The 14,003-nt window shown below is 45.0% G+C and overlaps 1 protein-coding gene across 1 annotated transcript in view; it reads right to left on the bottom strand.

The window, feature by feature from the left end:
• Window positions 1-719: 719 nt before the first annotated feature.
• Window positions 720-14,003, bottom strand: part of SOX5 (SRY-box transcription factor 5) — a 275,778-nt gene continuing 262,494 nt past the window's right edge. The window contains exons 14-15 of the mRNA XM_059473027.1: window positions 10,327-10,543; window positions 720-6,114 (exon numbers count right to left, since the gene is read on the bottom strand). Of these exons, the coding sequence (XP_059329010.1) occupies window positions 5,811-6,114; window positions 10,327-10,543 (521 nt within the window). The 3' untranslated portion in view covers window positions 720-5,810. The remainder of the gene's footprint in view (window positions 6,115-10,326; window positions 10,544-14,003) is intronic.

Raw genomic sequence — 14,003 nt, 5'->3', positions numbered from 1 at the left:
GGTGCCCTTGGCTGTCTCAGGAGCTGCCAGAGCAGATCCCTGGTTTGCTGATGGGAGTTCCAGGTGCCACCTCAGTGACAGGACGAGCACAGAGCCCAGCCTGGCACAGCACTGCAGTGGGGACAGGTTCATAGGCTCTCCTCCTGCTTCCCCAAATATTGCCTTTTCCCTCCAGGAAATCTGGAACCACAGAGTGGCATCTGTCAAGCCGTAGGCACTTGAGAGTAAGCACCCATCAGAATAACTTACTGTCAAAACCAGGTACAAATTCATTTCATCCCACTTGGTGCCATATGCTGCTGTCAAAACTCCATGAACTGTTTAGGCAGCATGTTGGGACATTGTGACTAACTCTGAGCAGAGCTATTTTTTCTGTGGCTCGGTGTCCCTGTTTGTCATTGGGTATTCCCTGGGCACAGCAGGTTCAGGGGGAACCCAGCCTGGGCAGTTTCAAACCCCTGCCCATCACCCTGCCCATCGTCCTGCCCTCTGCCCTGGCCACTCTGCTCAGGGCCAGCTCCTCTCTGCTCTGACACAGGGTTTGAAAGGTGGGGTCATTTCTGCCCTGTGCTTTGATGAAATTCTTCAATCCTGGAGCAGCCTGCTAAGCTGAGTCCAAATCTCATTTTCTGCTGCTGGAGCCCAGGTGTTTTGCTCTCCTGGCAGGAAGGCTGGCCAGCAAGCCCTTTGCTGCAAGAAGTGGGAAACAGACCACAGGATAGGTAAAGAACACATTTGCTGTTTTATTGGTGCCTTGCAGGGCAGTAATACTGAAAAAGGGGAATGCAAAAGAAACAAAAAACCCAAAAACCAAAACCAAAAACCCAGGATGGTGGCGATCCACATCGTATTTTTTTTAAAGAGTACATCAACTCCTGTTTTTTTTCATTTATTGTGGCATGAATGATAACATAAAACCAAAACATGAAAATATACAACTTATATTACACTATGTGTTATGAACAAAATATAAATCTATAACTCTATGTTATATTTACATAATTATTTCTTTTATTAAATTTCAAGTGAGATGGTAGGTTGCACATACTTTGTTTTAAGCTCCAGGCATTTGATTGTCTCTATTTCTTTTCTATTTTCATTTCACTTGTAAAATCCAAAACGTTAGAAGGAGTAAGAGCTTTAGAGCCAATGGAGCTATATAAATACTGTTTCAGCAAACCAGTGACAAAAAACACTGGGGAGTAGAGAAATCAGTCAGTAGAAAAAACGAACTTGACACGTTCTTCAATCTGGGAAACTGACAAGTTAAGATAAAGTCGAAAAAATGTAAATATAAACGGAGCTAAACAGCCAGCCCATGCCCTGTGAATGGAGGATGCGCTGAGGGAAGGCAGAGTGCTCTGCAGGACGGAGGGGAGGTTCTACCAGCAGCGGTCAGCAAAGGGTCCCTGTGCCCCACAGCTGCCCCACGCCGCCTCTGGCAGCACACGGGGCCCTGCTCAGACCCACGGAGCTCACCAGGCTACAAGCGTGGGGACAATAACAGCTCATCTCTTTGGATTAAAAGAAAAAGCTCTGAAAATGTGCTGTGAAAAGGTTAAAGACAATTTACTTCCTAAAAAATGATTTAATTAAAGGCAGTCTGCTGCAGTAACCAAATCTTTGAAATAATGTCTTCGAAGAAAGAATTTCTTCCATATGCATTCATAATAAGAGGATTTGGTTACAAAACTAATTAAATGCTATAATAATAGCTAGTGTTCTTTTCTGGGGGCCTGATTAATACAGCGGAACGGTTAGATAAAGATGTTAAATGCACTTAAAAATCCTATTTTACTAATATAAGGCATGAATAAATGGAAAAAAGGATATACTCTGTGTTATTTAATTGAGCTTAGAAGCAAGTGCCTCAGTTTTTGCCTTTCTTTTCCCCTTTTCCCCACTGCTGGAGATGCTGTTTCTCAAGCTCCCAGGGTGCATGGTGGCCTCCCCCATGCAGGAGGAGGTGCCTGATGCCCTCCTGCCTCTCCAGCTCCCAGGGAACAGCGGAACAGAGCCCACCCTGGCATCGGGGTCTCCGTGAGCTTCTAGGTTAATAAATCCTCATCTCTTCTAACCTGGTTTTTCTATGTGCTCCAGGGAACAGAGCCCAGGAAAAAAAAAAAAAAAAAAAAAAAAGAAAGAAGACAAGATAATTTTTATAAATGCATATTTTGCTTTTTTGTTTTTTTAGCGTTTTTTCCCCCAGAAAAGTCAAGAGGGACAGACAGTACCCTATTTTCAAATCTGATCTTCTACTGCTGAAGGACATGTGGGTGCTCATCCTTGGACCTCAGAAAACATTAGCATGGGCACAAAAAGCATTTTGCTGGTTTGGAACCCCAGAGCCATTTCTGAAAAATTTATGTCTTCATCTTTTGGCCTCTTAATTTTTTTTTACTTTTTAACATTTCTGCATCATTTTCAACATCCCAAAGGTGGAGGAGGGGGACAGTCTGGTACAGCCCCAGGGAAGGGCAGGCTGGGCACAGCCTCCCCAAGGGAATGGGCACGGAATTGCCAGCCCTGGCTGGGGCAGGGGGACAGCTGGGCAGGGCTTTGTGTGACACCACTGTGCCAGGGACACCAGGCTGGGGACGCCAGGCTGGGGACGCCAGGCTGGGCACAGCGGGCACTGCCCATCCCTGGAGCCCAGGGACACCAGGCTGGGGACGCCAGGCTGGGCACAGCTGGCACTGCCCACCCCTGGTGCCCCCAGCAGCCTCTCCCAGGGCATCCAGGGCTGCAGCTTGGTCCCACTGAAGCCCAGGGACCCCTTCCCACCGGGCCCTTGCTTGCTCCCAGCCCCCCTGGCACCTACCTGGAGCTAAAACAAAGCGGCCCACAGTGACACAGTTAAACCAGAGAGTCTCTCAGCTCAGCTGTGGTGGAAATCGAGCATCCAGCAAATGTGTGGTGAACCCACGAGAGTCAGGAGTCATTTGTTCACAAAGACAGGGAACGAATTTGAAAGTTTAAAAAAAAAATAAAAATGAGCAAATATCTGCTTTCACATTGTACATAGTAATGATATAAAAACAATTGTCTATTTTTTTTTCTTCCTTCTTATCCAAACAGAGTGCTTAAAAAAAATTGGCTCTAGATGACTGGTGTAATTAAATAACTAAAATGAGTGATGAGAGAGCAGAAGTTAATTAAGATTGAAAACAACACTCCCATTAATTCACTCCATCATAATAAACATCAGAAGTTGACATGGCTGGGGCCAAAATTAAAATAAAAGAAAGAGAAATGGTGTGAGCAGAAGAAGAAGCGATTTGTTTTCATATGTATATATATATATATTTATATATATATAAAAAGGTAAGGTGGGGAGGGGTATCCATTTTAAATAGCCTCACAGCTTCATTTGCTGCACTGCCAAATTAGAACAGAACAAAATAAAGTTAAAAAAGGGGGGGGTGTAAATAAATTATACATAATTTACTAATCTGGGAACAGCTGACCATTATTATTATTATTATAATTACCATTCAACACTAGCAAGAAGAGGCAGTTCAACTGAAAAAAAAAAAAAACCCCAACACAGTCATAAAATACAAACAGAAAAGAACCCTCTCTGACACGGAGGATATGATCAGCTACTCCAAGCATAATTTCAGAGCAAATCTTCTGAGAGAGAGAAAACAGAAAAGATTTTTTCTAAGCAGAGGTGGAAATCAAAACGGGGAAAACAGAGAAAAAGAAAAGAGATGTAGCAGGGTGCAACTGTCACATGCCCAAACATGGGAGTATTGTCCTAAGCGTTCAATGGCATTTGCTTTTTGCTTTGCACAGGTCTGCAGCGGTCAGGTTACGCTTCAAGTGGGATTGCAGAGGCAAAGAAAGGCATCCCCCCTCCTCCCTGTCCTGTTCGTGGTCCCGCACCTGGCACCGAGGGCTGGACTTGCCTGATTGAGGGACTGACTGCAAAACCAGGGCTGCCAAGCAGCGCTGACAGGGCGCTGTGGGTGCCTGGGCTGGGATCTCAGTGCCTCTGAGCGGCGTGGGGCTGACCGTACGGGTCAGAGGGGACAACAACAGCACTGCAGCTCCCTCTGGGACAGCGATTTACTGGCAGGCAGCACAGGGCTGCCATCCTCAGCTGAAGAAACAATTCAGAGGAAGGGTTTGCCCCAGCACGATGCCAAGGCCTTCCAGAGCAGCTCCCAGGCCCCTTCCTCGCGCTGTGGCTGCCCAAGGAGGGCAGAGTGCCCAAGCCATGGCAGTGCTCCGCAACAAGAATGGGAATAGTTCAGCACAGAGAATGACATTTCAGCTGTGAGAGGCAGCAGTGAGGGAAACTCAGCACTGCACCGAGTTCCTGTAACCCCACCTGGAATTTGGAAATCTCCTCACAGCCATCAGCCTTCCTTCCCACACAAACATCCCAATGGTAAAAGAGGAATTTCTGCCGGTGCAAAGGAGAAAAAGAAGTCAGTGAAAATAAATTGCCTTTTGAATCAGAAATCAGCACTCAGCCACCCTGAAGGGACAAGTTCATCAGAACTGGGCCCAAGTGGTGGCAGCTTAATTATGCTCAGCACTTGGTAACATTTCCAGTGTCCCGTGCAGAACAAACCCCATTTTGGACAAGCCTTTTATGCTGTTTATGCTCCCACTTGAAGTGCAAACTAAAAGTAAAGGTTTCTTACAGACCAAGTCCCTTGGAGGGTGCAGGACTTAATTCTGGAACATGCTTTTTGCTCATGATAGTCCAAGATTATTCTTATTAGTACCATAAACACGCACACATGAAAATCCAAGACCATAAAATATTTTTTCTCTAAATTTCTTATGTCTCTCTCTTTTTTTTTTTTTTTTTCACCTGAGAACAGCACCTACAGTTTCCTTTAAAAAGCAAAAGCAAAAGCAAAAGCAAAAATATATGTCTAATCTCACCAGCTGCTGGTATATCAGGTTCTTCAAGGGATTGTCTAAGATATAACACTGTCCTAACTTCAGACAGAGCAAGAAGCAAATGAAAAGCCAAAGAAAAACAAAACGAGAAGAGACCAACCTATAAAAAGCAAATTGGACTAGTTCAGCGCTTTAGTACAAATTTGGCACTTGCTCAAAGACTCAGTATGGTGTGCAACTGATGAAGAGAAGTCCTCTCTTGAAAGGAAATGCTTGTTGGGGTTAACAGAAAGACTCCCCACTTCCTTCCTTGCCAGCCACGCGCACAGGCACGCACACACACACACTTCTGACCCAGATTTGACAGGGAGGAGGAGGAGGAGGAAGAGGAAGAGGAAGAGGAAGAAGAGGAGGAGGAGACAGAGGGGGTTAAAAGGAATTTTATCTTCTTTTTTTTCCTGTCAGGTGCATTACCAAAAAAAAAAAAAAAATTATTTCTCTTTAAACTGTAGCACAAAACAACAAAACACATTCACAAGCCACTTGTTGGCACTGTGTACCTGAGTGAGAATTTCTAGAACATTGTAGAACAAACAGCCATAAAGTTTATTTGAAAAAAAAATAATAATAATAAAAGGTCAACGGGTAAGACTTCAGTGCTTGGGTATAGCAGCTGAATTACTGGCATTATTTTACCCATAGCTTATATCATTCTGTTGTTGTCGTCGTCGTCTTCGTTTCCTTTCTTCTGAGCCTTTTTTCCTCTGATGCAGGCTGATGTCTATTAGTCAGCTGATGTCCCAACTAGTTAAGACTAACAGTTAAAGTAACAGTCAGTGTATGAGAAAGTTAATGTGCTTGGCCACTGGCAAGGATAAACCAGACGGGGCTTTATTGATTGATCCGTTTCCTTTCCTCCTTGGAGTCCCGCGGGCGAGCGGCGGCCCCGATCAGTTGGCCTGGCCCGCCATGTGGTTTTCACTGTCACTGCCATAGTCTGCATCGGGGTCCTCCTCCTCCTCGTCGTAGTCGTCGTAGACGTCGCCGTTGGCCTCGTCGGGCTGCAGCTCCTCCTTGACGAGCGGCTCGTCGCCCTTGGGCCCGTAGGCGCCGGGCAGCGCGGGCAGGCCGGGCTCGGGGCTGCTGGACACGCTCGAGTGCTCCGAGGGCAGGTGCGGCGAGGGCATGCCCGCCATGGCGATGGCTCCCGGGTACACCACGCCCGCCGTGGCCAGCGGCAGCTGCGCCTGTTGCCTGCCGGGACAGAGAGCGTTGTTATGGCATGGGAAACGGAACTGCCAGGTACGCGACTTCCTACGGTAAAACGGAGGGAACTTGAATTTCTGACTCCAATATTCATGGATTTCCAAAAGCGACAGTACATTAAAAAATGACACCTCTCCAATGACACAACAACGGCAGCTGCGCCTGTTGCCTGCCGGGACAGAGAGCGTTGTTATGGCATGGGAAACGGAACTGCCAGGTACGCGACTTCCTACGGTAAAACGGAGGGAACTTGAATTTCTGACTCCAATATTCATGGATTTCCAAAAGCGACAGCAAAACCTCTGCAATGACACTAAACTAACCAACAATCCAACAAATTTCTCCTCCTCCATAAAAAACCACAAAACAATAAATTGTTACATTAAGTACACAACAGCGGCAGCTGTGCCTGTTTCCTGCTGGGAGGAGAGTGTTGTAGAGGATACAAAATAAAACAACCCGGACACACGACTTTCTACGGTAAAACGGAGGGAAGTTTAATTTCTGACTCCAATATTTATGGATTTCCAAAAGTGACAGTAAATTGAAAAATGACAGTGCCATCTCTCCAATGATACTAAACTAACCAGCAATCCCGCAAATTTCTCCTCCTCCATAACAAAACTCAAAACAATAAATTACTTAATGTAAGTACATAAAAAATTTCGTTACAAAAATATAAACATCAAAAAACTTTAAAAAACTTAAAAAACCAAAACAACAGGAGGGAATGCAGGGGGTTGGAAAGCTGCATGGAACAGGAGGAGGACAAGCTCAAGAGTGGGTACTCTTGGGCTTGCACAGGAATTCTTGCACAAGCATTCAAAACTCACCGAGCCATGCTCCACAAATAAATCCAAATTAATTCCACTGATAAGAAAACCCCACCTCTGAAAGCATCTCCAGCTGTACCTGAGCTACACAGCTTTAGCTTGCCTGCTTGTGAGGGAAACTTCCTTTCTGCATCAGCTTGGTGCCACCCAAAAATAAATATTGGACCAACTGTGGTCCAACTTAAAACGCATGTACATTGAAAAGCTTCCTTTTAAAAAATCCAGCCAGCTATCAGGAGTGGACATTAGAGTCACAGTAACTAGACATCAACTGCCAACAGGAGAGAAGCAGCAAGGCCTAGGTAGACTGCACAGGATTGGGAAGGTGCTGCAGGAAAATGCCTCTGGGTGAGGAGAAAGCAGAGACAATGCTTCCTCCACATTCCTTCAGGGACTTGCTCATTACCAGGGAGAGGAACAGTGGGCTTTCCAGAGCCAGGATGAGTTTACAGCATGGGTCACTAAAGGCCTCCCACTGGAAGGTGAGAGTTTCCACTGGGAGCAGCCCTTGTGAAAAGCATATTCTCTGAAGGAAGGTGGGTAAAACTGGGGAAAGGCAGACTTAAAACGGAAGCGGGCATTACTGAAAAATAAATAAAAAGCAAGGAAACAACACGAGCATTTGAGAAAATTTCCTACAGGATGCCTTTACACAGCGTCTAAGCCTCGGAAACCTGTCTGCAGTAATGAAAGGAGAATTATTCCAGGGCACAGAAATTCCCTCAGCGTCAAGAACACTGGCTGTGTTATACCAGTGTTTGTTTCCCTGAGAAGCCTCAGAACCCCGACAAGCCAGAGGTTTAAAATTCATGCCGCTTTTGTTGCCTTCCTGCATGAAGTAATTCCATTGCAGTAATTCTGTTCAGTACATGCTGCACATTGTAATGTCATCAGCGGTGTGTCCATCTGCACTGAAAAGCCTTGCCACAGGAGACAGGGCAGAGTCTCTTGAGATGAACATTGTTAATTAAGAATGAAACCCTTCCCTGTTCCCCTGCCTGCCTGTGCCCTGGCTGCACAGTAAGCCTCACACAGCACAGTGATCCTGAAAGGCTCTCCTCTGCCAAGCAGCTTTATACTTGTTTGGAATTGCTTGCTGCATTTTCAGATACTTCCTGCCTGCCATCCAAGCAAGGCCTCCCTCCACAGAGCCCCTGTTTCCACGTTTCTGAAACAATCCAAGCTGTCTCAGCTGAAGATACAGCTCTTAAAGTAGGGAGCAGATCTAATTTGCATTTTATTCTTAATTCAGGAGGAAGGCTTTTGTTTTCTGGAGTCAGCATCCCTGCAACAAGATTCAGCACACTTAAATTGCTTTTAATATTTAACAATAGGAACACTTTGCACTTAAATGGTGCTTTTCAGAGTGCTTTTCAAATATTAAATAATTTAAGAAAAGTGTTTTCCCACCTCTATGGGATGCCCAGCCCAGAGGATCTTGCAGCAGTCCTCAGACATTAATGTATTAGGGCTCTCAACAGGCCCTGCCTGACACGCTACCACGGCAGATGAGGACACTGAAATAGGGAATATAAAAAATTCCCAATTCTTCCCACTGGGATGCCTCCAGCAGGGCCACAGCCCCTGCTAAACCAAGCACTTTCTGCGGTGCTCAGGCAGGAGCTGGGCTGGTGTTGGGGAGTTTAGCCCTAAATGACCTGTACTGGTGGGTGCACCCAAACCCACCTAAATAACCCATCTAAACCAGGAATGCAGTGCTGTGACTGGTGCCTGCAGCCACGGGCCACTGCCAGCTGCTTCCAGAAAGACTTCACCCTGGGCTCTGCCCCAGTGCACATTACCTCCAAAATGGCTTGATTTCAATGTCAGCCCTGTTTGGAAAGCTGAATTTCTGTAGGCAGAATGTTACAAGGTTAATTTTTCCCCATGATGAGGCATGCATGTTAACCAGATAAGCAGCATTTGGGGGGGCTCTGTTGCTGCCTATTCTTTTTCCATAAGGCCTCCTCCTCTTTTTTAATCTCTTGATGCCAAATGTTGGCTGACTTCCCTGTGTTTGTTTCAGTGCTTACCACTGGGATCACTGGACCTGCCAGCACCACAGGGTTAAGCAGCTCAAATTTCTCTGCTGAGCAGCTTATTCTAACAATGCACACTGTAGCTGTTTAAAACACAGGCTGCTGACACTTAACAGTCACTGGATAGATGCTCTCTCCTTTATTGCTACTTCCAGCCATTAACTGAAGAGATGTGCAACCCAGTTAATACCGAAAGGATTCCAAACTCAGATGAAACACAACACAAATTCCATTATTTCAGGGGGTTGCTCTTGTTGCTGGTTTTGCTGTTTTTTTTTTTTTTTTGATCCCTGAGTAGCTTTTAATTTTCACACGTGAATACAGAAATATTGTGGAATATTTGATTACTTCGGATTCTTTTTGATCAGCTGTAACCAACACCAAGGAATATCTGCAGAAGGAAAATATATGCTATTCTTCTAGGCATATTTTATTCTAATCATATCAAACTGATCTATTAGCTGTTTATCAGAACTGGCCTTAAAATTTCTGCTCAACAGAAAGCATTTAACTTGCTGGACTGTAAGACACTCCCAGGAAGGACAAATGAACTATGCAGACATGATGGGAATACAGCTTGGCATCAATCAACTGAGCCACGTCCATATTCCAGCTCAAGTTCAGTGTGCTCAGCAGTCCTTTTGCAGACCACTTGCCACAGATCTTACTGAATACAAACTTCTTTTTTTGGCTTCTGGATCCTCAGGCACTACCACAGATTCCTTCAGATATTCTCTCTGAGGCCTCCTAATAGTTGTAAGGCTTTACTAGATGACTTATTACTAGAAGACTTATTTCTTCAACCTGGCCCTCAGCAACCTGGGCTCCATCTGCACCCCTGTCCCCAAAGCCATGCACAATTCCCTCTGGGACACCAGGACCATCTCCTACACAGGATGTGCTGCACAGCTCCTATTCTTTCTGTTCTTCATCTCAGCAGAGTTTTATCTCCTGACCATCATGTGCTACGACCGCTGTGTGTCCATCTGCAAACCCCTGCACTACGGGACCCTCCTGGGCAGCAGAGCTTGTGCCCACATGGTACATTTCTTTAGAAATAAGTTTCATTGGAAAATCTTAAAGGCTTTTTTCTCATGATCAGAGTGGAAATGAGACAGGGGGCTGAGGTGTTGAGTGTAAAACAGAGACAGCAATAGGGTTCCTAAAGCTGCCCAACCTCCTCTTGGAACACTTTGCTGCGCAGCACAGCTCTCATTTCCTGTTAGCAACACCCAACGCTCTCTCCAATAAACTATGATAAAGAATGAAAATTCCCCCCTGATTTTGGTTAGTTTTTGGAAGGAATGGGTGTGAGGGAGGTGCCCTACCCGACGTTGAAGTACTGCCTCATCTCCTGGCGCCGGTTGCGCATGATGGCCTTGTACTCGCCGATGCGCAGCTTCTTGCCGTCCACCAGGCACGTGCGCTTGGGCCGCGGCTTGTACTTGTAGTCTGGGTACTTCTCCAGGTGCTGCTTGCTCAGCCGGGCCTGCTCCTCGTAGTATGGCTGCTTCTCTAGGTTTGTCATAGCTTTCCAGCGAGATCCTGACACCAAAACACAGAAAAATGAGAAAAAACAGAGATGAGATGCCACTCATCCCCAAACGCTGCCAGGCAGGGAAACAAGTAGGTCACCCAGAAGAAGACACCCAAGACCATTTGGCTTTGGGCTGGGAATCTGTCAGAGCTTCTAGACAGGGTTCTGCTCTTGTTTGTATTTGACTCATAAACCTCAAGGGGATGGCCAAGATGCAGAGAGAGGCGGCACTGGAAATTTTGACCCTGTATTTTACTGCAGTTTATCTACTTTACAAAGCCTTTCAGATGGGCAGTAAAAATGTGATCCTGACAATGGCACCACTGACACTTTGTTCCAGGAAAGAAGGCAGTGTATTTTGGAGGGATGGACACACAGAGTCTGCTCTGCTGTGGCCCCACACTTCCCCTGGCCATGTGCCTGCTCACAGCTCCTGCTCATGGAAGGCTCCACTCCATGGGCTGCTGTCTGTGATCCACAGCTGGATCAAGGCATCAGATCTGCACAAGTCCACAGCCTAATCCTTCTGACAAACACTGGGTGTTTCTGGCTCCCAGGCTGGTGGTCAGGAGAGGAACTGGCTGGAAATGCTCTGCAGTCAGGTACAGGAGCCTGCAAAGACCCTAAAGCAATGCCTCTAAAAGCTATAAACTATCCCAGATGTGTCAGTGGGGTTTTAACTACAAGACCAAGTCCTGGGAAACACTGCCAGCCCCAACTGAAAGAATTTACTGTGTCATGCAGGGAAAAGCACTGGGCACTGGCATATCTCTCCCAGGAGCTGCACTATGGCTTCATTGCTGTTTTCTGACCATGCTAACCTGGATATTTTAGATAGGGATATAGTAAAGACTTCAAAGTTGTTTTCAACTGCCTGCTGAAAGTTATAAACTAATATTTCTTAAAGGATATAATATGGGAGCAGAAAGTAAAAGTTCTGGAATCAGTTGCCCCATTTTATTTTTCCATTAAATATAGAAGTGCTTCAGGGTAAGATACATTTCAAATAACAGGAATAGTTCAAACTGTGAAACCTGTGGCCTAGAAAGAAAACTTTATTGGAAAATGGTCAAGTTTCCCACTGGAAAAATGTTTGAATAGTTTTTCAATTTAATGGGTTCATAATGCCATATGTCATACTTGTTCCTCATTTTTTATGGTCAGCTCATGCTACCCCTCAGGCTGGTCTTATCCCACTGTACCCCCAAGACTCGCAGTAGAGGGAGCACAGTTATCCTTTCCCCAGGAAAGAAAACGCTTTCATTCCCTCTAGAAAGGCCTGTTCTGATTACTGACACCATTTCCCCATTGGATCTTTATTCCATGCTGCAGTCTGGGCTTCCAGAGAGAAGAGCTGGTACCTGCAACCCTCATATCCAGAGATAAGCAGTGTATGAACGACGATGTCTTTGTCCTGAGAATGGGCAAAGATGTGGTGGGAAGAGTATTTAGGGAAAAAACCCCAAATTCAAAGGCTCTGCAGCACCAAGCACAGCTCCTGCCCCTCAGCTGAGCCAGGGCAGCCAGAGCTGTGCCCACACAGCTGTGTGTGACTGGCAGCACATCTGGAGAGGGCAAAGCCTTGAGTCCAGGGCACAAGAGAGACGCCCTCACCCCCGCCCAGACACTTTGCTCCAGACACACACGTGCAAGGTTCAGAGCTCTGCTCACTGCTGCTTTTAAGCCACGTTTCTCTGACAAGAATTTTCAGCTGTTTGCAATATTCTCTAACTTTCAGTGCATTAGACTGACATTTTTCAATCTGAATACCTGAATCAAGCTGATTTTATGTTTAAAAACATTCTCACATAGACAAACCCTTGTATAATGTATAGGTATGTGTACACATTCATGTAAACCCATGTATACATTCCAAGAGAATTTCTGAAGCTAGTAATTAATTTTTTTCCTAAAATCTTTACATAGATTTCTCAGTGAAAATAATTAAAATATTTACTAAATTTCTAAACAATGCATTATTAAATTGACAAGGTCCAGCAGTCCCATTTCAGCACTTTTTTAACAATTTACTAAAAAAACCATTATCCACAAGTTTAAGTTGCAGTGAACAGATGGATGACAAACGTATGCACAGATGAATTTAGTGACAAATCCGTGTATCTCATTTTTATGCTCAAAACATAATACCACAGTGTCAAACATAATCCCTAGAGAATTCTAGTGCTGGGAAGGGCACCTCCTCTCATTTTACTATAAAAATGACCTGGATTGGTAGAACTCTATCTAAGTTACTCTGAGTGACAACAAGCTCTGTGACCTCAACTGTGTAGCGGTGCTGCTGGAAAAATGGGAAGGAGAAATTGCGGCTTTCTAATAAGGAAACCCTAATATCTGGCTGAACTGTGAGATTTAATTGGTCACCCTGTGCCAGTTAACAGACAGCTCCCTGCTGGCTTCAAAAGCCTGGCCTTTTGCAGCTGAGGGAAGAACTTTGTAATGTTTCTGTCAAGAAGGAAGATGCCAGGACATCCCTCTCTATTGCACACGTAGAATGAGAAAAAAAAAATCAAATGTGATGCTGTAAAGAAATAGAAACATCATCTTTCACTGTCTCAGACCTTGCTTTTCCCCATATCTGGCAGCAAAACAGAGAGTTTGGAGTCAGCTATACTGTCTGTCACCTCAACAGGATCTGTAATGAATTTGCACATTTTACTCCAACTACTGTATATCTAATCAGAAAAAGATGTCTCCATATCTCCCTGATCTAGCGCCAAATAGTAAAAGGTGATTCCTTATGTTAACAATTTCAGCAGAATGGCTTATTAAAACCAGATTTTAGGGTATTATAAAATGCTTAGAAGCCCTTTAAAATGTCAACCAGGATCCCCAGAGACTGCGTAAAATGTCAGCCCAGCTCAAGCGCCTGTTTTAAGCAGAATGAATTAGCAGCGTGCTGTCGGAGGTTGTTATCCAAAACAATCAGTTAAGAGGGAAAACATCAAGCTCCCTTTGTACTTTCTGTATGAAAAGGGCCATTCAGAATGATCTTGTAGATTTCTGAGGCTGATTACTTAAAAACAGGTTTAACCAGGTCTACTCTCAATTTAGAACCAGACCAAAACTATTACTGCCCTGTCCTCCGGCTAATCACATCATACACCTCTGACCAGTATAATCACTTTTAACCAGTATAAGGTTCTATTGCCATCAACACAGCCAATTTAGCCTTCTAATCCTGTTCCCATAACTAATCTAATCATCTCGTACCACCCTTTAAATCATGGGTTAATATCATCACATCTGCCATCCGTGGCAATACATTTTGCTTCTCCAACCAATTTATGTCGTTCCCACTTGCCCCCTGCTAACTTTTCATAATACCACTCTAATTAAGGGAAGCCTCAAACCTCTGACCAGTCTAAACCTGGCATATTTACCAGCCCTGCAGCTGGTTAATGCTGCCATTAGAACTGCACTGCATCTCTTGAGCAGCCTGCAAAACCA

The sequence above is a fragment of the Ammospiza nelsoni genome, chromosome 5 (genome assembly GCF_027579445.1).
Source record: "Ammospiza nelsoni isolate bAmmNel1 chromosome 5, bAmmNel1.pri, whole genome shotgun sequence".
In the NCBI taxonomy this organism is placed as follows: domain Eukaryota; kingdom Metazoa; phylum Chordata; class Aves; order Passeriformes; family Passerellidae; genus Ammospiza; species Ammospiza nelsoni.
This window is presented reverse-complemented; position numbering and strand designations above follow the sequence as displayed.